The sequence below is a fragment of the Lepisosteus oculatus genome, chromosome 7, assembly GCF_040954835.1.
Source record: "Lepisosteus oculatus isolate fLepOcu1 chromosome 7, fLepOcu1.hap2, whole genome shotgun sequence".
Taxonomy (NCBI): Eukaryota; Metazoa; Chordata; class Actinopteri; order Semionotiformes; family Lepisosteidae; genus Lepisosteus; species Lepisosteus oculatus.
In genome coordinates this window covers 30,292,035-30,318,358 of record NC_090702.1, presented here as the reverse complement: position 1 = coordinate 30,318,358, position 26,324 = coordinate 30,292,035, and the positions used below count along the sequence as shown (strand labels likewise).

The window sequence follows — 26,324 nt, the reverse complement described above, 5'->3', positions numbered from 1 at the left end:
AAATGCTTCAGTGCTGATCTCTTGTTAGTAGTCAATGACTGCTTTCTCAGATAGTGCTGTGAGATGAACTGCCACATTAGGAAAGGTGTGATTTTTTAAATATTTATTACCATCATAAGCTAATATCAGTCTTTGAATGGATCCTGTAATAAAGAAAAATGAAAAATAGAAGCCGAAAATGGATATAGAACAAAACTCAAATGTAATCAATTTTAAGCACTGAAAAATACTGTAATGCAGAATGCTTCTGCATAAATAAGGCCAACTAATAGGAATGCCAAACACAAATGACAAATCTTTTTTCTAACTAATGGACAAAAAACATTTACATCAAAGTATTTATCTTTATATTTCACCCTTTAGTGAACCTTTATCACTGTATAACACAAAACAGTGGGGGAAAGTGATCTAAATGGGTTGTTTTGTTCTGCATTATTCTTGTTCTTCTTCTATTCATTCATGAATTCACTTGGTCTTTGCTTATCTCAAATACTGCACAAACAGCTTCAATAGACTTGCTGGTTTCCTTATAATTTTTACATTATATTTTATTCATTGAGCAATATAACATTAAAAAAAATTATAGACTGAGAAATGAGATCCTGAAATGCCTCATCCCCATTATTTTTATTTTGGCAATGATTTGGACATTTTCAGCTATTCAACCCAATTATTCAAATTCAACTTATCAAATCTTTTACCACAGAGCAGTTTACTTCATATGATTCTCATATTCCAATACTGAGGTGATATGCACACATATGCTAGCTAAATGTCTGACTGAGACAGGAGTCAAATGATAACCTAAATATCACCCTTCCCTTAACAGAAAGGGGGACTATAAATGTATTGTTTCCTAGGTTGTGGGGTATCAATTTAAAAAATATAATTCTGTAAATAGAGGCAAGGTACACACAGTACACATTACTTTTTATCTGAGAAAGAGGTGGAAACAGGCTTAATTTCAACAGTAATCATTCAATCAATTAAGCTGCCACATTAGAAAAAACAATTTAATGGAAACTGTACATCCATCAAAGGAATAACTGCAATCTAATGAATACCTTAAGAAAGATAAAAATAGATTAACAATATATATAAAAAATAACAAAGTTGCATTTATATAGCACTTTTCATCTCAAAGGAACCCAAAGAGCTTGGAATGTACCCACTTCAACAACCACTTAAATGCAGCACCTTACTTTTACCACCAGAGTGACCTGAGGCGGCCATTATGTGCCAGCAGCTGTACGGTACAGTAGATCAGGTACAGAAGTGAGAAATTCATTCAACAGTTGAATCAAGTAGAACTGACAGGCAGAACAAATTCTGGTGTCCAAAGTGGAAATATAGAAATAAACCAGGATAGCTGGGTTCAACATCTCAGCACCTCATGTATCACATTACCATACTGGGGTATTGGTTTGGAAATACTGGTCAAGAAGGAAGAGTGCCACTTATTACTCCTCCAACACCACTTACAGCAACAACATGGCTTTCCTTTGAGTTCTCCTATTCCAGTAATGACCGAAGTGACCTCATACAGAAATACATGGATGACTGTTTATTATTTTGTACAACCTGCAGTTTATCTTGGGCCATGACTGAAAGGAAATAAACAGCATCTGACATCTAGAACACATAAAAATGATATGGAATGGAGAATCTGCTAAATTGATTAGAAAGCCTATAATAAATCATCCTCATATGTAATATACCATCCAATAATACAATCACAAATTTAATACATGCCAGACACAGGCCAGAGCTGTATGTCTGGTCACAACAAATTGTAAAATCTTTCCACTAAATTTCAGAAAAATTGAAAACTAAACCATGTTTTATTCAACTTTTTCATCCATCAGTATTTGTGATCATTGGATATAGAAACCCTTCTGTTACATTCTATCAGGGTGTGATGCTTTTTGTAAATCAGAAATATTAGAAAACAAGTAAATACAAAGGAATGATACAAAAGAATACAAATTAAACTAGAGTGCAATTTATTTGAAAGTACCTCGGATAAACGCAGAACTATTTCACAATTTAACAAGGAAGGCAGAAAGACATTTGTCTGTTACAAGCTCTATTGGTGCTGAATGAAGTGTTTTTCTGTCAGCCTGAATTAACAGTCTACCTGGCATACTTTTTGGATGAAACAATAAACCTACAGTATACAATACTGTTTTAACGTGGATATTCATAAGAATGTAAACGCCTGTAGCTATTTACATCGCTTTTAATCCACTTGATAATTACATACTTTGAAGCAATGGAAAGGGGCTAATTCAACTGCAGAACAGAATGATCCTTTAATGAGTACACATTACATGGCTTGATACAAGGCTAGTTCAACTTCTTTACGCTGGCAGACTGAATTACATGCTAAAATAAATAGGGAAAAACACAACATTTTAATTATATGATGCTTTTTTATGGTGAACACCTGCTTATCTTCAGCAGAGCTGTAACTGTCTCTAGACAGCAAGGTCTAGCTCTTGGGAGTTTATAATGTGCTCTAACCTCAAGAGTCCGAGGCATGGTCTAGAGGTGTGATAATACACATTAGAAAATGTACTACAATGCATAGTGGAGAGTAGCTGACATCGTGATTTGGGGTATATTACGTGTCAAGGTTCCTGCAGACTTCATGGGAGAAGACAAGATTATGGTAGAATTCACAAAAATTGTGGGTCATATAAAAAGTAAAGATGATGTTAACTAATTGAGCAAAAAACATAAGACATATGGGAGGTAGTATAAATATTGTTACAGCTAGATGGGAGTGGTCAACACCTAACTAGTATCAACACCCGCAGTTCACAAAAGCTTCAAAGCAAGAAAGGAACTGAGGTATTGGCTGAGGTTAGGGAGTCTGGGACATAACATAATAATAAACTTGCAATGGACATAGGGAAACTTGAATTATTGTTCTTTTCAACAAAGCTGTGCCAGAGAACAAAGAGTTCACATGCCTCTAATTATAACTACCGCTCAGGTATATTCCTGGAGAAATCCTTGCAAGTTGAAGGTTATGATTATTTCTTTTAGCCAATGACTAAGCTGCTTGGTCAATTCCTATTATTCACCATTTTCGTACCCCCCCCGCACCCCCCCATTTGTAACAATATAAACAGAATGTTCACTTTTCTCTGTGTAAACAGAATGATTACTGTAATGACTCATTAAGTTGAGCACTTAAAATGTAATTTAACCTGGTCTGAAACGTTTTACAAGCACTAAGAATTTGAAAATTAACAATGAATGAGAAAGAGCTTACGTGTCAGAGATAAAAAGATTTTGTGTGTTTGAGACATTCACGACACTGAGAGACAAAGCTGTGGGGGATGCTGTACAGACACGAGATGGCATAGTGTATTGCGTATATGCAGTACACTCAAAGACGAAAGCAACACAGCCTGCTCTCCTCACTGATTTTTTTTTTTACTTGCTGGGGCACTGTGCTCAGACAAGTAAAGTTGGGGCATATAACAGACATATAAAATTACATAAACAGCTTAAACACACATGCAGTTATAGAATAACAGTAATATACTGTATAGCAATAACGATTTTCATATAATACTCTGGACTCAGTTTTTACGGTGCAGTTTCTGTCCCTTGGAAGTAGGGGAATAATTAGGTCTGTGGTAACAAAAAGTCAAATGCAAGTAAGACATAAGACAAAAGAAATTAAATGGGAACCCTGTATATAAGTTACCCCTTCGTAAAAAATATTTATCTTTGAAATTATGTACTACAACAGATTAAACACAACTCATTATAATAATGTAACTCAGCTTCTTCAGGAGCTTTTAGGCATAACTCCTATTTGATAATTTACAGCACATTCCTGAAAATCTTTAAAATACACCAGTCACACACACTATCTGATTGTTTAGAATGTCTAATAAAATAAATACATTATAGTTAATCAAATCAGAATTTTCAGTTATGATCATTTTTATTTCAGATAAACTGTAAAATATAACACTCAATATGAACACAGAATACCTAACAGTCCTTACAGAATGTTCAGTAATGATAAACATCAGCAATTTTTTTCCATACTATTACTCCTCCTTCTGAACAACTACTGTACCTTGAGTTTTAAAAAGAAAACATTCATTTACTTTGAAATCTGTGTTATATTGTGTTAAACCATAAAACAATAAAAAGAACACTTTGTGCTTATTGAGAGCAAATGCACTTTAAAGCAATGGAAATTAGGAGTGTGTGGGTGAGGTTGTCAGCTGTGTCTGCAATCAGACTCCCATGTGGATTTGCAAAACAAATTAATGTTACACAAAAGTGAATATAATACTTATTTTTTATTTACAAACTTATCTATGCAGCCTCTCTAGGATTCCCAACTGTTGATTGTGAGGAAAACATACAAAAGCAGGCTGTAATGCTTAACAACTAATATGTTGCGTTTTCTTTATAAAACACAGGTACTTAGGGCAGATCATAATACATTACTGGACATTTCGTAACTGCACTAAATTAGTTCATACAGTGCTAGAGAAGTACAGCAGCAATATCCTTTAGCTGAAATGGCTGAAATGTTGAAAAAATGCTGTCCTTTATAATTTAAAACGAAAATATGCTTCTTTCTTTGTGAAAAACATGTTTTCAACAGTGAATAAAGCACCTCAACAAGCCTGATGGTTTTCAGTGGCTGCTTCAAAAAGACTGCATCCTAGAATGAGATAAGCACAAGGGATGAGACAAGGTTGCTACACTGGGATCTATAGTCTCATGGGGAGCAGGAAAAATAACAACAGTTCACAATCAACAAGGTAAGACCAGCTCTCAGATGTTGTATTGAGTTAGTGCTTTTGAAGACCAGGTAAAATGTTCAAACAACCACACAGAAGTATTTGACTAATCCAAATGGAAATAGCCCCAAATCAATGTAAATATACCGACATTAATACTGTATATGCCCTGCATTACAATCAATACTGGATTTGTGCAATTGATTTTATAAAACAAAATTTAAGCCTAATGGAGTCTCACATAATGGAATTACGAGCTCTGAAAGGCTAGATGATAATGTGCAAATTTTCATCACACCCTGAAGGAAACAATACAGGGCTGACACTACCCCCCCCTCACCATGTATTCTATTCTGTACTAACTGTCAAACCCTTTTATCAACCAACACCAAGACACATTATCCACTTTACTAAACCACATATTTAGATGTAATTTACATATTAAATTTTGAACTATTAAATGATCAATGTCCAATTTCATTGCAACACTACAAAAATTCATATCAAAAGGACGGGCATACTCAACTGATAATAAAACTTGTAATGGACGTTTGCCCATTTTAAAAAGCAAAATTCTCAAAAAAATTGCAAAACATGATTTTTTATATATTGCAGGAAAATGGTATTGCCCCCTGTGTGGTTTTCTGCATTACTGCATATTTTTCATTGAATATTACCAGATCTTCAACCAAGAGCTGATATTAGATAAAACAGACCCCGAGTTAATAAATAACACAAAACATTAATAATTAATTTATTTATTAAAGATATGCAACCCCTGCCCTGTGTGAAAAGGTAATTATGCCCCTTAAATGTAATAACTGGTTATCCTACGTTTAGTAGCAATAATTGCTTAATCATCAATAATTGATTATTGATCAGTCTCTCATAGCATCCTGGAGAAATATTACCCCACTCCTCCACGCAGAACTGCTTCAACTGCTCATTGCAGGTTTTGCCACAACATCTCAATGGGGTTTAGGTCTGGACTTTAACTAGGCCATTCCAAAACTATAAATCTCTTGTTCTTCAACCATTCTGATACAGACTCGCTTGTGCAGATCATTATTTGCTGCATGACCCACTGCTCTTCAGCTCAAGATGGGATGGTGTAGAATTCTCTGATCCAGAGCAGAATTCGTGGTTCCTTCAATGATGGCACGCTGTCCAGGTCCTGATGCAGCAAAGCATCCAGAAACCATGAAAATACCACCATGCTTGACTGGTTGACATCTGGTATGAGGTTCTTACCATGGAATGCAGTGCTTGGTTTTTGCTATAAATAACGGGCCTGTGTCAGCCAAAATGTTCCACTTTTGACTCATCTGCCCATAAAATATTGTTCCAGAACTCCTGAAGATCATCCAAGTGCATTTTGGCCAATTTGAGGCAAGTACTCAAGTTCTTCTTAGTGAGCAGTGGTTTCCACTTTGCTATTCTGCCATAGGTCCCATTTTAGCTCAATGTCTTCCTGATGGCAAAGTCATGAACACTGACCTTAGCCAAAGCGAGAGAGGCCTGCAGATCCTTAGATGTTGTTCACGGTTTTTCTGTGACTTTTTTTTTTTTTACTGTGGCATGATGTGCCTCAAGAACCTGTGTGATGACAACTTCACTCAGATAGTAAGGGACAACGTTAATCAGATTTAAATTGGGCATGGCTGGTCTAAATCAGGCCTGATTGTTAACCAAAATATTCAAAAAGCTGACTCTCACTGTTCCTTTAATTGGGTTGAGTTCAATGGGGGGAGCAATAACTTTTTCAGTGTTGAAGATTGCATGTTTGATTACCTTGCACACTTTGGTGTCATTTTTCCTCTCCAACTTTTCTCCATGTACTAGAATAATTCATGAAAAGATCTGACCACTGTGAAAAATGCAAAACGATGCAGAAAACCAAAATACTTTTGCACAGCACTTGCTTACCTTAAGCTTGGCACAAATGGTGATTTTAGCTGTACTATTAAGTATATTAAAAAGCCCGAAATTTCTATGAAAGATTTTCACTCAACTGTGACAGGACAACACAAGGGTGCCTTCTTTCGACTAATGACGATTTCCTGACCCTTGTTGGCATGATGAAAGCAGTACATCTGTGAGAGAAGTTCCTTGAAGAATTAGATACTCTGCTTTAATAATAAACAAGGTTGTCTAGAGACACCAAGGAGCAGGCTACACGCAGGTAGGCAAGAGTTGACCACTGCTGAACAGGACTGTCGCACTTGAGTGTCAACAGCACAAGAAAAAAAGCTGCGAAAGCAGAATTGACAAGAAAATGCTGTCTACATAAAAATAATTTGCATGATCTGTGGTCATTCAGGAAAAATCTAAACTGTAAGTCAGGCATCAATGTGAAAATGGATAAAATAACAGGATTTAGAGACGGTCTGTTGGGATGATGACTGCATACAGATATAGTTCTTTAGCACTTTAAGGACAACTAAATATCACTAGGTAAACCATTTGCAGATCCAACACTAAAAACTGAAACAGCTATAGTGCTACTTTGGAGCTATACCACAGCTTTACTGAATTTCCCTCCATGCTATTGCACTTCAGACGACCAAATTACAATATTTTTCAATCAGTTACTAGGCTGCTATAGGTGGGCTGCTATAAATGTGTCCTTATTGACCAAACAGGACGTTATAAATCCCAGTAGTTATAACTGAGATTGTGATAATTTCATAAAGTGATCCTATACTGGTTAATTAAGTAAAAATTACTACTAAGTACTACAATACCATAGAAACCACAATCTACAGAGCTTTGGATGTTAACAGTGTTTCCTTTGCTGTACAGAACAAAATATTTTTCCAGCAGGTAATAAGAAGGAAATGATTTTTTACTTATCATTTCATCAGGTATAGATCAAATAATTTAGTAGGCCCTAAGACCCAAAAATAAATACTGTGAAGTGACAAACACTTGTGACAGACACCCACAAACGAGAGAAAATGATATGTTGCTCTTCTGTATGGTGCTTCCTGTCTACAGAAAAAGAAATCAGTAAGTTAGAAGTAAACTAAATGGCAAACACTGTATGACTCATAAGTGCCATTAAGAGGATTATGAAAAGATGATGCAACAGTTTTTTTTTTGTTGCTGAGACCGAAGGGATAAACAAAAAGATTGTATCCTCCATGCTTTCAAATTCTAAATGTCAAGTTAGACCAAATTCATTCTCTATTAATATTATGGCAATAAGATCTTATATCACTTAAAAAAAAACATGAGTATAAAACAATAATAAGCAAAAAAACATCTGGACACAAACTAGACTGCACAAGGAAAAAAAGACATTTTGATCACACTGAAAACAAAACATTAACTAAAGAACATTTTGAGAACAGATTTCACTAAAAGTGTGTCAAGTCTTTGCAGAAATTAACCTTACATTTCTGACAACACAATGCTTTAAAGTCCTGTCTAAGTGTCTTTAGTATGCTCTTGTAAGATGCCTGACCCATTTTCCTTTACCACTTTTCTCATCCACTTCAGTGATTTCACTCCAAATATATGCTGTGGTTTCCTTCTTGTTGTGCCCAACCTGCTTACTAAGCACATTCTGGAGTGTATTCAGTCCCCCTAGTTAATGCTGAAATCAAAAACATGGGTCCATGCTGAGAGGACACACTGGCAAAGTTTTTATATTTCTTTGTGTTTACATATTGTAACAAACTGAAGTTTCATTTTACCTTAACTATTTTCCTACTCTTGTATTAAAGGGAATCAGAACATCATCATATAATTAGAAGTGGCAGCATAGAATAACAAGTAGGAATGGCACATTCTCTTTCAGGTAGTACTTATGTTGACCTTGAACAACAATACCTTTTATCAGATTTAATTCATGTAATTTAAAAATAACATTGAAGTTTCTGGTGATTAACAAACCACTCAACCTTGACTCACAGATGCACTGTTATACATAGACAGAGACCATACAGTGGCTCATCAAGTGTAAGTCTAGAGCAAAAAGTCTCCAACCCTGAAACAAGAGACCTCTTATAAATGCCATCCTATAGGCCACCCTAAATCATCTGTTTTTTTAAAGATGAGGACATTAGAGATCAATTAAGCATGTAATCTGTGCAGTTCACATAATTCTGGCTTTTGATGACCAAAAGATACTTATTTTTGTTGCAAATGATCTCTAAATTACTGAAGCAAATCACCTGGTAATTTATCACAATAAAACTGTTCCAGGTCCAACCATCCATTTTCTAACTACTTTTTCCAATTCAGGGTCACAGAGAATCTGGAGCCCTTAACAGCAAGCAACGGGCACAAGGCAGGTTATCCCCTGGACAGGATGCCAGTCCATCACAGAGCAGACACACAGACGTACACATTCACACCTAGGGCCATGTTTTCCTCAAAGTCGATTAATCAACCAGTAGGTTTTTGGACTGTGGGAAGAAACTGGAGCACCCACAGGAAGCCCACGTGAACATAGGGCTTCAAGCTACACACAGATAGCACCCCAGGTCTAGAACTGAACCAGGTCTTTTATTTGTTTCAAATGATTAAGACCTAGAAAACCTGCTGGTCTGGAGCTCTCCAAGGCCAGGTTTAGAGACCCCCGTTTTAAAGTGTGAAGGACATTTGAAAAAGGGTACAAAAGAGTTACAATCGACAATGGAAAAATATGCACCAATGAATGAGTCTACTTCAAGCAAAAGCAAGAGGAAATGAGGGCTTTAAGAATGGGTCAAGCGGTAAAAGCTCTTATGAAAGCACAGAGAGAACTCTATGATCAGGGGTTCAAGCCTGGGTCATGTCACATTGTCACAGCATTGTTTTATTGAGAAGATAAAGCCCTGTGGAATGTTCTCAAACTGATGGGAACATCATACATGGCACACCTTTTTAAAAACTGAGAATACAGGCACGTAAACACACAAAGCTCTAATCAAAGAGCCATTCTGGCAGTAGGGGTCACAATAAATTAGTGAATGTACTTTACTTACTTGCTCATTTCTATTTCTGAATTGGTGAATTGGGAAGTCTTTATCATAGGCCAAAGCTTTATTTACTGCTAAAAGCTACCACAACCTTCTGTGCAAAGAAGAACTTAGTTTTCAGTCCCAAGTGCCACCCATATAATGCATATATAGTTCATGCATATATTGTAGGTATTGCACATATACTTGAGGAATAAACTCATTTACATATTTATCACTTTTAATAGAGTATAGTTATAGTAGATGGGTTTGCCTTTTCAATTTCAAAATACCAGGACATATTGTTCTATACTTAATTAATTAAGCCCTAATTTAAATTAGGGCTTGCTTATACACATTGTGCATTAACTTTTTTAAAACACAACAGGCCTTCTCTCAATCTTTATGTACAGATTTCATGACTGGTTTTGTTTCCTTGGCTCAAAATTGTCATGTGCATCTTTTTATTCAAAGCTTACATATTGGGTTCGTCTTTCATCATTAATTATTTCCTTAAAGCACACTTTTAGATAGTTGGCCATGAATAATATTTTTTTAAGGAAGCTATCAGGTTACAATAAGGCCATCAACCATATCACCCTGCAACTCACAACTACAATCCACTGAAGCTAAGCAGGTGTGAGCCTGGTCAATACCTGGATGGGAGACCTCCTGGGAAAAACGAATGTTGCCGCTGGAAGAGGTGTTAGTGGGGTCAGCAGGGGACACCCTGTAGTCTATGTGGGTCCTAATACCCCAGTATAGCGACAGATACATTACTGTAAAAAAGGCGCCATCCTTCAGATAAGGCGTAACACCGAGGTCCTGACTCTCTGAGGTCATAAAAACCCCAGGGCATTTCTTGAAAAGAGCAGGGGTGTAACAACCAGCATCCTGGCCAGATTTCCCCCTGGCCCTTACCAATCATGGTATCCTTATGATCCGTATCTGTGAATTGGCTTAATCGCTGTTCTCCTTTCCACTGATAGCTGGTGTGTGCTGAGTGTCCTGGTGCACTATCCAGGTGGGTGCTGCACATTGGTGGTGGTGGAGGGGTCCCAATTACCTGTAAAGTGCTTTGAGTGGAGTGTCCAGAAAAGTGCTATGTAAGTGTAAGCAATTATTATTACAAGAAAATCATTGTGTTTTCAATTTCAGATGTTCATTCTTAGCAATACCTCTGAAGTACTTAAATTGGAAATAAAGAAAAGTACATGGATTTTGAAAATTATGTAAAAATGACATTATAAGACAATCAGATGGATTCCTTATTCCATGTATGAGACAAAACAAATGTGTATTTCATGAACTGTCAGCACAGGAGGCATGGGCAGTTGGAAAGTGGGTATGAAAAATACTAAAAGAACTCATTAAAGATCGCTGTAAGTTCGCAATGCTTACTTCAGACCTTAAAAGGGTGGTCTGGCAGATCTTGTCATGTTTGGTCCTCCCACCTACTAGGCAACTGTTCTCCTTTGAGCACCATGTGCTAAGGTCGACGTTTGGTTCAGATTTGCAGCTAAAGATGACTCACTGTTGTCTAGCACATTAATGTCTGACTCACACTTACATATAATTGTTAATAACGGAGTATAATAAGAAAATACTTGTGACACTGAACTTTACATTTTCAATATGATGTAAACAGTGCATTTAAGAATAATCTACTTTGTATCTTTTCAAAAGGGATTTGAATTTAATTTAGCTTGTATCACTGTCCCTCTAACCCAGTCTAGTAAAGATACAGTACAACAACAGCAAAACCTGTTACCTCCGTGCTGTTCACACACCATCCACTCTATGTAGCTCCATGCTTAACAGATGGCTGATTGCCTCCCACGATTTCTATCAGTTCAGATTTCATTCTCCTTTTCCTTGACAAAAACATGGCCACTTAATGCATACTTCATTAAGAAAAATCCAAGTCCCCCACTGCAATGAAGAAAACTGCCCCACAAACTCACTTTCAAGGTTCTTTTTTAGAAGAAATATATATTTGTATATTTTCACTCCTAAAACAGTGTTTGGAAGTGGATACCTTTTCCAGAAATATTTGAAACAATAAAGGTGGGAGGCTTGGAACAAACTACCAAGTTGAAGCCTAAGCAGCTTACTATATCTGCCACAGAATATTACAAAGCAAGCCAAAGGAAGAAAAATTATATAAATAACTTTATGGCTTCATCAAAAATGACTGAATCTATGTAATCCCTCATTTTCAACAGGGGGTGTTTTTTTGTTGTTTTTATCAAGGCCACTACAGTTCAAGTCATTATGCCAACCACAGTTTCCAACACAAAAGACTGTTCTTTTCAAAGTGTCAGCAAGTTCATTATATAGCCATAGATCAGCCCGGTGCTGTCATTAAGAATTCTAAATAATATATGTTCAGGTGAGATTATTTTATACAGAACCTGTTTTAAGGTACTCTGATTATGCAATTGAACTTCAATGCTTAACAAATACAGAAATACCTAAATATGTAGTAACTACATTAGACAGTATTCTGTATTTCCTGGAAGCTATTATAACAACATATTAAAATGGCATGTTCAGCTTGACTATTAAATATAAACATTATTTTCTTTTTACTAACAACAGAGAAACCAAAAAAGGAACATATATACTGTATGTTAACAGATAAGATATGAAATAGAGTAAAAGTGAGTCATTCCTATGAAAAACAAAGCTTCAGATGTAACAATCTTGAAGAAAAATTACCTATTTTGACATCTTGTAGCACCTACAGGGTTGATTAAAATTGATTCTCTAAGCTTTACTTCACAGTAATCTATTCAAAAGGATAGAAATGTGAACAACCTCAACACATTTCCTTGATAGAAAATTCTCAAGTATTCTTTTAAAAATAATACTAAAATATAGATTTGCAGAAAATGTAGAAAAGGAACAATGTTTCTCATTGTCCTCTTAAGTGCCATCAAATAATGGATATTTCAGTGTTGCCAATCAAGTTTTATCTGAACGTACTTTTGTACATCTTTTAACTTCTTTAGGAGTGCAAAATGCACCATTAAGACACATCAGATGACAACAACGATGAATTCAACATCAACATTATCAATTTTTTTAATTGCTAAACATGATCTGGTAATTCCCTTTTTAGACATCTTCCCATGTAACTATCCACTATTAATCAATTTAACTATAGTACCTCATAATATCTAGGCGTGGGTGAGGAGTGTATGTGTGTAGTAGGAGCAGAGGGTGGTGATAAAACCTGAATTGCATGACGACAACACTGTTGGCATTGGTTCTGGGAGCTTTTGACTCACCTTGGCACTAAACCTCCAGTACAGGGCTATTCTGTCTGTGACATGCTAAAAGATAAGTGGGTTGAGATGTTTATCTAAAATGTGAAAAACACTAAATCAGAAATTCTAAATCAGGTGGATAACATACAACAAATAATTGGTGACATTTTACTTCAAAAACTAATTAAAACATCTAAGTACTTCAATAATCCAAAGTTTTCATGATTGACATTGCAGCTAAAGCCCTGAAGAGAAGATGGGTGTTTTGTCATCTGGTTTTAAAACTGATATATTTTAATAAAAAGCAAGGATTCAACTGATGAAGACCCCCAATTCAATCCCATTATGGTTTCTTTTAATGATACTCCTCTATTCAAATTAACATCATAGTTGTTAATGTGTGCTTAATATGTCTTTTTAGCCGATTTCTTTTTGCTGGTAACTCTTTACCTGGGATATTAAATTGATCATTTGTTCTGCAATTTATTTATAACATCAAGCATACAACAGGCATTTTCAGTAGATTCACAGATCTTGTCTGACTCAACAACTACATTTTTTCTATTTACTTACATCCAAAAAAACAGTGCAATAGAAATGTCTCAAATGTGTCAGCATTCACCAATTAGAATTTCTAGGTTTCCAGCTGCCCACTTACTGATTTTGAAGAAAGGTGTATTTATTTTCATGAACTTTTTAAATTTCTTATATTAGAAACAATGCCAAAACAAACCACTTGTTTTCTTGGTTTTGAACCTGTTTTGGAAAACATAGATGATGACAAAATACACAACATTTAATAAAATGATCAAACTCAAGTTCAAGTATGAAGTCAAACAAACATGGCGTGCCATATCTATATTTCACACACACAGCTCCAACAGGCTAATACTACAGCTCATCCTTGACCAAACTTTTGAAGAGGATTCAAGTGTAACCTTATAACCTATACTTTTATCCTGAGAAGAGGTTTGTGTAAACATTTTGCACTTGAGGTTTAGGCCATATGAAGGATGTGATTTCTGTGATTTGACAGAAAGTAATCTAGTTTCCACAGCCTAGATAGCCAGAAAACTCAACAACTCTATCTCTCTATCCAGAAACAATCTATATCAATTATAATCAATTATAAGGGTAACTTATATTAACCTTGCAGAACTTAACAATGAAGAAAAAAACATCTGAAGCTGCAATTACCAATGTATTCATGTATAAATGCTTTTATGTCCTACATTTTTACAGCAGAGGTACTGGAGGCACTGTGTTTTTGGATTCCAGTAAAAAGATTTTCTTATGAAATGTCATATGTCCGTATCTTGTTTGGAGATTTTACGTATTTAGTAAAAAGTCTCTCTGTAAGATATATCATCATCTCTTTTAAATGGAGATTTATAAAAACACAGAACAGAAGAATGTAAGAAAAGGTTATAAACAAGAGGAGGTTCAGCCCATCAATCCCGTTTCACTGTTAGATGGTAATTGATCCAAAGATCTAATTTAGATATTTCTTGATAGAAGCCAGGATGTCAGCTTCAACAACACAGCTGGGTGGCTTACCCCAAAACACTCTGGGTAACAAAGTACATCCTGTTTAAAATGCTCCTCCATGTAGTTTCCAATTATCCCCTCGGGTTGGTGTTTCTCTACCCATTCTGAAGAAATCTGGGTTCACTTTCTCAATGCCTTTGAGGATTTTAAATACTTGTGTCAGATCTCCTCTTAATTTTCTCTGCTGAAAAGTAAAAACTTCAGTTCCTTTAGTCTACCAGTATAGGACATTGTCTTAAGTCATAGAATATATCTGGCTGCTCTTTTCTGCACTGAATCCAGAGCAAGAAATTGTTTCTATAACATAGCGACTACAATTGTAAACAATATTTTAAATGAGACCTTACTAGGGTCTTACACAATTTTAACAAAATTAATAACAATCATATAAATTAAAAAGAGCAGTGTTCCTAGTAAACATACGTGTGGTACACCACTAACTACATCTCAATTGAAAATTCATTCCTTACCTGTATTTAATTAACAAATTATCAATCTCAACAATTGTGTTTCCCTGAATGCCTACTGCATACAATTTTATAATTATTTGCCCAGTAACTAATCAAAAACCTTCTGAAAATCTACATACACCATATGATATGCCCTGTTTGTATCCAATAATGTTGTTGCTTGTTCAAAGAACAAGTTGGATATTATTTCCATATAGGTGAATCCCTAGTTCAGTACTAATAATTGCTTCCATATCCTTACATGTACTAGAAGTCAGACTTCTAACTGGTTTTTAATTACTTGATTCAGTTTTCTCATCCTTTTTATGGGTGGTTACTACATTAGCAATTCACCAGTCCCTGGATCTAGCTCTATCTTAAGGGACTGTTGGAAACATTATATCAATGGCTTCTAAATAACATTTCCTTGAGTTCAATTGGTAAGATACCATCAGGCCCTGGGGATTTATTAATCCTGAGTGCTTCTAGTAACTGAAACACTTCTGCCTCTTCTACGCTTCTACTATTTAAGACAGAACTTTGACCTTCAGCTGCCTGAGGCATGTTGTTGATTCTTCCTTAGTGAATACTTTGGCAAAACAATCTTAGTACATCAGCTATTCCCCTTTCATTGCCTTTAAATTGCCCATTTTTGTCCGGGATAGGATATTTTATTTTTTCCTTGACAGTTCTTGTGCTGTTGTAGTACTAACAAATGTATTTTTTATTTTAAATTCAATTTAATATCCTTTACAATTTCTCTTGGCCTTCCTATTAAACATTTTATGACATATAATGTATGCACAAAATCTGACACATACTAATGCAGTAGTATACAACATACTATACAAGTAGTATACAGAAAAGCAGGGGAAACCTAGGTTACTGCACTTCACTTGCAGACTACAATGACTGGCTGACTCCTTGAGTGAGGTGATGCACAAATATTCTGAGACATTCTACTTTTTTTAAATGATATCTTTCAAAAGAGTACAGACCAGGCATTAACAGTACGAAAGGGCTGGGATCACTTTCAATAAACTGTTTCTCAATTTAATTTACAAACCATATCATTAAAAATTCCTTACAGTTGTGCAGTGCATTTCTTCCCAAAGGATGTAACACTTCACATAAAGCAGGAGAACCACGTTATCCACCACTGACGATCAGCGCCTATCTGAATCATGCGTGGCAGCTATAACACACCGGCAGCCCCACTACAAATCTCTGCTTTTAGTTTGTGGTATAAGCTGACAAACAACATTTAAAACAGAAAAGTACGTCTCATGACTTACAGGATGAGATTTCATGGCTCTTCCAGGAGAAGACTGCTGGCTTCAATTTTCTTCGAGACATTTGGAAATAACATTGCAAGGAACATCGAAAGGAAAAGCTTTTCTGCTGAAGAATTCAGAATTCTTCCTTAAACAGCTCATCGTTGTCAAGAAAGTAAAATAATTTCAAATAATAGGTACCGTATAAATGTAATCTTTCCTGCAGTCTCTAAAAGAGTCTTATCTGGCTTTTTTCCCCATCTAGATGTGAAAAACTTCCCAAAGGCTCCAATCACACTATAATGTATTTAAGTTTTTAAAATATGACACCAGTTGTCTGCAGCCCACACAATATAACTGGTTATATATATTAGATAGGATTGTATAATGAATTGTGTCAAAAAATATTTCCACAGAGACTGAGCCTGAAATAATGCCAAGCACATGTGGCCCAAGTAATCAGTGCTAAGCAGAAACCAGATTTAAAAAAAAGAATACCCTCACACTTGCTACTGTTAATGTAACATACATGGAAAACTATTCCAGCAATTTGCTTTATTTTACAGACAATAACCATAGTGTAACCACATAGTAAAATAAAAAACAACCTAAAGACTGAAACTCAAGCAAAGGAAAAGGCTAAATGTGTTGGGAAGCACTTTAAAATGCAACATCACCACACAGCAAAATCTTAGGGGGATTAATTCCCTCCATCCCCCTCCTTTATGCTATTAAAGGCATGTTTGATGACTGAAAGAAGATGATGAATTTGTAAGATATACAGCACTCAAGATTAATGGCTTGTATTTCAGATTCCCATGAGGAAAAGTTAACAAAATCTTAATTCTTTTCCTTTCCCAGCAAAAGTCAGAGACGCATTTTAGGTAGAAAAGATGTTTGGGAATGGAGAAGTCAGAACTCGTAGAGATCAATTTCATAAAGGTGAGAAACACAAATCCCAACACAGGAACAGAAAAGAAGGAATCAGAAATTTAAGATCCTGTAACTGCACATGTAAGGGCACATAAACACAAAGTACATCCTCAATCATAAAAAACATATGGAAAGACTCTCTTGAAAAATAAACTTCACCATGAAACCATGTTCAACAGTAATCAATAATACTATAATGTCACTCAGATTCCTAGATGCAGATGCAACAGAGAGGGAGTCCAAGGATTGTATAACAGCAAATGCTGCATATTAAACTCAAAAGAATGATTCCTGATCTCTGAAAAGATCACTTTATTGGCCATATACAAGTTCTTGCATTAGGAATTTGTCTTTTCGCATACCCCAGCTTGCTCTTCATGAGACATACAGACGGGGAGAGAAGCTTGGGGTCAGAGCGCAGGGTCAGCCATTTATACAGCGACCCTGGAGCAGCTGGGGTTAAGAGCCTTGCTCAGGGGCCCAACAGAGTAGGATTCCTCTGCCGGCCATGGGATATGAACCGGCAACCTTCCAGCCACGGGCGCAGCTCCTTAGCCACAGAGCCACCACACCGCCACAAATTTTTGTGTGTGTTTATATGCTGGTTTCTATTATGGGATGCATATGCACTCAGTGCCCTTCAAAAGTAAATTCAAATGATTACATAAAAGTTTGGCGCGCTCAATGGGTCACAACAAAATAACGAATTTTACAATATGAAACTGTCAAGAATAATATACCACAATACTTATGGTTATTGTAAATCACTGGATTGATTTAGATTGTTCTAAATCTATTACATGAATGGAAGTACCCCAAAATAAAACACACTATATTGAGCATAAATATTCATATTAATTGTATGATCACAAATGCAACTTGCTTTTCTGTAAAGGAAAAATAACAGTTTTGCAGTTCCAATACACGATGAGGGCCATATACATTTTAGTGTTCCAAACATTTTGGCTATGCAGAAAGGTACATATCTCCATTTTATAAGTCTACAAGAAATGTTTAGAACATTTGGTGCAAATTTAAAAATACTAGTAAAGTTATCACGATTATAAGACTTTACTTGCTTTTTAGTTTCACCATGTTATAATTTTCATATAATGACAACAGTCATATTGTTCTCTTGTACAATATTCCAAAGTCATATTTCTATCCACTGTACCAGACAATTATTTTTGCCATCTAAAAAGATAGGATAGTCAATACACAGATTTTTTCATCAAGAACAGATGTAACAGATGTCGCAATTGTAAAGCACCAACACAGAAAGCACAAATTAGAAATACTTAAGAGATATGAAGTTCCACATTACAACAGAAGACTGTTTTTATAGTTCAGGTTGTTACACCCAAAGAAGGCTCCACTGCTGAAATGTTGTGTTTTCTTTCTTCTCTTTTCAGCATGGAATAAACCTATTACTTGTTCCTTTACAACAGAGATATGCCTCTTGTAACTTTTCCAAACATCATATTTCCAGACATTCAGCTTCTTAATTGTTTAATGATGCAATCATATGATAATTAATTAGGCTGGATCTGCTCCGGCACTGTGGGTACAGGAAGGGACAGATGCTGAATTGTCATGGTTAGACTGAAAAGTGTGCACAAATACTATAAAGTACTGTCCACTGTGCTATATTTGATTAACAATATCTATGATATTGTTTTGGGTTTTAAAAACACCATTTTACATCTTGAAATTACTTCTTGCAGCTATGCCTGCTACCTCATTATGACAACTAAAATAACTGAACTCCCTTCTCTTTCATCTTTTCCCCAAAGCTATTTTACATCACTTTTTAGAAACCTCTGTTAAAATAATAACAAGATAGTGCTTTTAAAGCTTTGGAAAAATATTTTTGAAACACAAATTCTGAGTTTAACAGAATGTTGATCAAAATATATTTATTTTGCCGTGTGTCTAGTTAAACACTGCACACGAGAAATGAAGATGAGCTCTGCTTTTGTCTTAGTGCTTTATAGGACATCGTTTTACCAGATGTTTGTTTATTCATTAAGCAAAAATAATAACACTTTTTTTTCCTCTTTCAGTACTACTCATTTTTGTGTCACATTTACATTTTAATTCTAGATCAAATTAGTGAGTAACACAGGGGCTCCTTGGGGGACAGTTCTTTCTCCACTCCTCTTCACCCTCTAGACTTCGGACTTTAAATACAACTCAAAGTCGTGCCACCTCCAGAAGTTCTCAGACGACTCTGCAATTGTGGGATGTATCAAGAGTGGGCAGAAGGAAAAGTACAGAGGATTGGTCAGCAGCTTTGTGGAGTGGTGTGGGGAGAACCACCTGCAATTGAATGTGGCAAAGACGAAGGAGCTGGTGATAGATTTCAGGAGGAAAAGGGTCCAACCTACTCCTGTCTACATCCATGGGAGTGGCATGGGGATAGTGGACTAATACAAGTACCTGGGAGTGCACACTGATGATAGACTGGAATGGTCTAAGAACATCGAGGCTATCTACAAGAAGGGTCAGAGCGGACTTTACTTCTTGAGGAGGCTCAGGTCCTTTAATGTATGTAGTAAAGATGCTTCATATGTTCTATCAGTCAGTGGTGGTGAGTGCCATTTTCTATGAGATGGTATGCTGGGGCTCTGGGATTAGAGCAGTGGATTCTAACAGGCTGAACAAGCTCATCAGAAGAGCAAGCTCTGTCATTGGGTCTGATCTGGCCCCCCTGGAGGTAGTGGCTGAGAAGAGAATGGTGTCCAAACTAGAGGCCATCATGGACAACATCTCCCATCCCCTCTATGACATGCTTGTGAAAATGAAGAGCATGTTCAGCAGTAGGCTGATCCAACCACAGTGCAACAGGGACCGCTACAGGAGGTCATTCTTGCCTTCTGCCATAAGACTGTACAACGCATCCACTTTGTGTCTGGGCAGGGGCAATATTGACATTGACCTGTTTTTGGGCTAAACAGTAAACTCTCTGCTACATCTGGCTTTCCCATTTACAATCATTTTTGTGCAATATATGCCAGGGACTTGTGCAATAAATTTATATTTATATTGTGCAATAAAACTTTTTGTATTGTTCTGGCTTGTTCTTTGTTTATTCTGGACTGTGAGTAACTCTTCTTAGTGCACTTCTCAGTGAGCGTACTGACTGTATTGTATGGTATGTATTGTTGTATCATTGTATCATTTCGTTACACTGTGCTGTGTTGTCTGTGTTAAGCTGCTGTTGCACTGCAATTTTCCTCACGGGATCAATAAAGTATCTATCTATTCAGCATGGTAATATTTTAACATCATGACAGAAAACTGCAAGAAAACTGATGGAGATACAACAGTAAATAAATTTCATTAAAATACAACATTCAATAAGTCTTAATTTTCTCAGCAAACTGAACCTTGCTCCTAACTAACTACTTGAACAATGTTTGCTTTATCTCTGGTACAATTTCTCAATGTGCTTTCAATTATGAAATAAGATTTTTACTTCTCTCAAAGCACAGAGCACTAGCAAACCTGTAGTTTATAAAACATGTCTTTCTCCACAGCTATTGCACACAACCTGCTCCAAAAGTACAAGGTATCGGTATTCTAACATTTCAGACTTACACAAAAAAGAAACATACCCCACTCATTAAATTAATAAACATCTGCTTATTATCATCACGCTAATAAAACACTAAAGCAGGCAAAACAGCAATTCAAGCAACAATTCAATGTACAAGCTATGAATAGAAGCTGGATTTTCCTCAATAAGGACTACAAAGAAATCTTCACTTTTGACCCCAGCTAACAGAGACACTGACCATATCACCTTCAAATCACTTGCTTAAACTTCCAGCTGCCCTGAGCTGAAATGGGATCCCTGCTGGAAACAAGATATTGCCTCTCATCTTGGCTACGCTAACCACCCGGTGACAATTTCTAAATGAAACAGAAAGCCTCTGATTCCACACTGATTAAGCCATTGCATACTAATGAACTGGGAGCATGTAGAGCCTGACAGCTGCTGTGGTCTCATCTCCTCTGGCAGCTCCGACATCTCGAAAAGGATGACCTGCTTACAATGTGGCTTGTGAAACACAATTAAGAAAACACAAATGAATAGGCAGGGATTTACAGAACACCGCTATTTTTCTAAACAACTCTTTGAATTAAACATATGTGTGGCATACTGAAAAAGAATCAAAAATAAAAAATTAACCCTGAATTAACCAAATCTAATGCTAATCAAAACCTTTTGTTCCAAGTCTGCAATGCAGTGAATTGCTCACATTTAAAGGAGCATTTAGGGACCTACTGGTTTCTTAAGGGCATGTTTACTACAGAACAAGCACTCAGTAGTCTAGGCATTTTGAATCACAAGAAGTAGTGTCACAACAAATATTACCACAGTACAGTGCTGTCAGCTGGCCTTGCCAAAGCCTCTCCCATGACCATGAAAAGCACTTGCATGACCGACTGCAAGTGAGCTGCAGTAATTTAATGTCTTTCCCCATTCCCCTGAGGTCATCCTCTCATCCTGGCTAAGAAAGAAGCTTGTCAGTACTACGAGGCGAATACACAATTTATCCACTGTAGTTAGATTAAAACTTGGAGAGTTTCTGAAGAATGTCAGCAAAACAATAGGAGACAAAAACTCTCCATATCACTTCTTTGAAAAGCAAAGTATTGCCTTCTAGGTCATCACTGCCCTTAATCTCTGTATGGCCTGGCCTTGACAAATTACCACCTTGTGATAAAAATTAAGAGTATACTAAAACAACTGTTTTGCAACACATGTGGTTCTATTTTTTCAGTTTTGATAATATTTTGTAAGAACATTTGATCTCTAGTAATAAGAAAAGACTAGACCATAAAAGGCAAAACAAACTCAAATCGGTATGCTGCCTTTGAAATGATCCATCAGAACTGTTTAAACAACCATGACATGACAACAATCAAAATGATTTACATAACCAATTTGGTTCAGCTTTTATGAATAATATTTCCAAATAGCTTTAATTTGATATACAAACCAGGAATGTGGCCAGTTAAAATGTTTAATGGGCAATGCAAAGCAGGGTAGAAAATAAGATGCATTTACTGGACCAAAAACCTGGACTTGTAGGAAGAGGCCTGTGTTAGGTTTTGGGATGCACTGTAATCTACTGATTAAATGTATGGAAAGGAATATCTGAGAATATACTTGATATAGTTTTATAACAGCCTGTGATCAAATAGCTGGCAGCAAAATTTAACAAAAAGAATCCGATATTGACTGATGTGCACCAACTTACGTTTGCTCCTTATATGCAGTTCATATGAAATGAAGGACTGAATTAAAAAAACACAAATAGATTGATTTGTGGATTACTTTATTTTACAACTCAGAAAATAAGCTATTACTGTTTCAGAAAAAGATCTCTTTCTAAGCAGATGCAGTACAGACCTGCCTGTGATGATCAGTGATTATCTTAAACCTCTGCTTGTTCAGAGTGACATTACATGCAATCTAAATGTTTAAACAGCCTGTGCTACTATGGTTACAAATAACCAGCCTAAGTATAGTCCTAGAATTATCAAGACAAGTTGGAGTAATCTTACCAGTTTACTGGGTTATGAAAATAAGAGGAGAGGAGAGCTTTAGCAGGTGGAATGGAATGCTTGCTTGTAGACATTCATATAATATTCAGTAAGATATAATAAGCATAATAAATAAACAGGTTATCTGTTTGAATGCATGCAATTAAGTGTAAATGTATTCATTATTTTTGTTATAAAATAAACCGATTTTGCAAAAGCAACACATTCATTCAGATAGTCCTTGTTGCAAGTTAAGTCGGGGAACAGCAATGTCATTTTGGCAGCAGACACAAATGTCATATTTTCTGGGACGTTTACATGCCAGGCAAGGCTACTCTTGAGTGTTTAAACAGAATCGCAAGGAATCCATTTCGCCAATTAACATTTAAAGCCAAATACCCATAAATACTGAGCACAGAGCACTTACGACCCAATAAAAATAACTATTTGGTGCATGCGGTTGTTGACTGGGTGAAATGGCTTACAGAACCCATTTTCTTTAGGCCTATTATGCCTACATATAGAATCATTATAAGTACATGGCGGTTAATTCAAATTATCTTGAATTTATGCTGATGACCTGTGGAAAAAAATGTATATACCCAGTAGAGGAGAACCTGAAGATACACCAGTTCCAGCTCCCCTCTCCATTTCTTTTGATAAACTTTTTGATAAAATAAGTAAAAGAAGATAGAATCAAACTGCATGTGTCCAGATATGGTGTGGATATGGAATCACAGATGATAAAATAGGATATTTATTATTTCTGAAGTGCGAAACATCACATTTGTTACTAAGTTAGCTGCCAATGTTTAAAATAGATTTTTATTATAGACATTTACATACACTAGGTAAAGTTAGCTTACAGTATTTATCAATGAAGAACAGAGACCCCATATTTCATTGTTAGATATACATAAGATTGCCACCCTCTAATTATTTGAAACAGACTGCCTGAGCCCTTTGCTGACGTTTTCACATGTTTAAAGTTTTTCCTTGGATATGTGCCTGAAACCATCAGTGCAAGTGCCTCTGCTTGTGGTACACACAGAAGTATCTGTCCCGGCTTAGGTGGCTGCACCAAAAACACTGAATCTTGACATTGGCAGCATTTTGGAGCATACAATTAATACAAAAAGTGACTGGTATTTAATATCCTCAATTATTTTTTCTTAATGAAATAATTCATTTTATCACACAAAAGGCTTGCTCATTCTGTTCCAACTTCCAAACCAGTTTAAAAATGTTAGTAAACTGAATCAACTTTGCTAATGGTGTTAGGATGTGAAAACTTCAATTTTGTATTTACTACACATCTAATCAACACATTGGCCAATTCAAATACCAGATGTAGTATAATGTAAGCGATTCATGGTGGAATTTGTTCTGTAGATCTGCACCAACACTAAATCAGAAAGTGATTTCACCAGGGTTTTTCTAAAGCAAATGAAGATCTGGTGAACTCCATATACTTTAAACCACAAATACTTCTTAAAATAGAACTTATGCCATCATATAATTGTGGTCAGTTCACACTGGCTGAATATCAGGGATTGCATTCAATAGCAAGGGTCAATAATTCAGGGCACCTTTCCCCTGTGAAGAATGTCATAACCAAAGCATAAGTACATAAATCATCCAAACTGATGAACCTTGTTGTTCACAAGGCAAGCCTTGACTTCTGCTCTGCACAGCAGGAAGGACAAGTGAAGACTCAATCAACACTCCCCTCCATGCTAATACAGAAGCTGAGACCCTGTCTATGCCATTTAATTGAAAATTATAAACCGAGATCCCACAGAAACCACACTGCATTTATTATTAACTCATTCTATGTATTCTGGCTGCGATAGAAACACAAAAACCACAGTACAGTATCTGTTCTTTATATTACTGTAGCTGGCTTTATTGTACGTCATTAAAATGATTATGAGTGAATCGCCTACATCATTATTCAAAAGAAAAAAACATTTAAAATGAACATCAATTTTTCCTGTGTTACTGGGGTGTTCAAAGACATGTAGGAAGCAGACTTTCAACGCTTAAGACGAAATAAATGTTCTCCCGTGTCTTAATGGCAATGCACCAGACGGAAATATTCACTTGATAATACTGAACACAGCGCTTACGTATTTCATGATACAACAAATGATTCATACGATGTGCTAGTCTAGCGACTCAGGATAAGTATAATCGTAGGAGTTGGGAGAAACATTTTGGCAGGATGCTGTGGGAAAGCCCAAGACAAGCGGTCAGGCTCATGTAAAGCAGCCGGTCGCACGGTATGCCCACTGAAAATAGCAAATCAACTTCGCATAATAAGCACCGGTTAAAAATGATAAAAGTTGCAGATACAAGTTAATTTTAAACAATTTATATCGCCTACTTAGTTTCACCGCTCCAAGTATGTATTTTACAAACAAGCAGGATCCGTTGTGAAATAACAATGACGATAAGGAGATTCACTTATGCAAAAGAAAATTGTCATTCATCAATATCTAATTAACCCCGTTATGGTAAACATTAGCTACCTTTTCAACATTCAATCATTTTCGCTGAGCATTCCGGCCAGTCTCAGGTATTATTGTTTTTTTTATGTTCTAAAGCATCAAATGTAAAATACCTGCCCTTGCACATAGCATCCTGAACGGTGACCATTAATAATAGCGATTAAATAAATCTACTTACCGTGTTGATGTTCCCTTCCTGACATCACACATCATGCACTTGAAAGCCTCGGCGCTGTTCCTGAATGTGCAAACGCTACAGTCCCAGTATCCTTCGTCAGAAGAAGGCTTGGGTTGCCGCTTTGGCCTTCGAACAAAATAGCAGACGGTCAACACTGGTTTAATGCAGCGCTTACAGCCCCTTACATTCAGCTTTGAACACTTGTTTATAAACAAAAAAAGTACGGACCCCTTTTGACTTCAAGAGTCAAATTTACGAGGTATATGTTTTGACACTGTAATAGAACAGCCCGTCCGCCATGGTTGCTACACTACAGCGGCCACCTCATTCACACACACAGCGTTGTAATGCTTTAATTATTCAGAGCCGCCGCATTTTAGAGCAACCCTCTTTCTTATGCATTGGTGAACTGCTTTACCTTGTCGGGCTCTTCTTGTCTCCCATGTTGCTGAAACCTGATTTGTTTATACTGAAATACGAACAGAAAAATTTGATACAAAAAATGACTAAGGCGCCCGGATCACAGCTCCCAGCTGTCGTGGAAACTCCAGTAGGAGGATCACGTGGTGGGGGGCTAACCAATCAGCCGGCAGACAATTTCCTGAAAGAGAAACATTAAGCTGAAGGCGGCAGGTTTGCATATGATGGAGGTTACGGATGTTGTTTTGTTTTTTTTCTTTCTTCTCGCTTGAGTCATCTGAGGTCTAGCGTGATCCAAGTCGTATGAGGATCTTTGTGTTTCAAACTGATGTTTCATAAATATTAATCCAAACGGGAAAATCAATTTCTTCTCGTCTCAAAGGCAGTTGGGGCGTGCGGTGTTTATGTCGGATCAGCTGATTCAACTGGGGGAACTGTGCTACAGATTAAAGTTCGA

At 36.4% G+C, this 26,324-nt stretch overlaps 1 protein-coding gene across 1 annotated transcript in view; it reads right to left on the bottom strand.

Annotated features, from left to right (window-relative positions):
* Positions 1-26,013, bottom strand: part of yaf2 (YY1 associated factor 2) — a 34,967-nt gene extending 8,954 nt beyond the window's left edge. Inside the window, exons 1-2 of the mRNA XM_006642892.3 lie at positions 25,866-26,013; positions 25,448-25,573 (exon numbers count right to left, since the gene is read on the bottom strand). Coding sequence (XP_006642955.1) covers positions 25,448-25,573; positions 25,866-25,891 — 152 coding nt within the window. The 5' untranslated portion in view covers positions 25,892-26,013. The remainder of the gene's footprint in view (positions 1-25,447; positions 25,574-25,865) is intronic.
* Between the last annotated feature and the right edge of the window lie 311 nt (positions 26,014-26,324).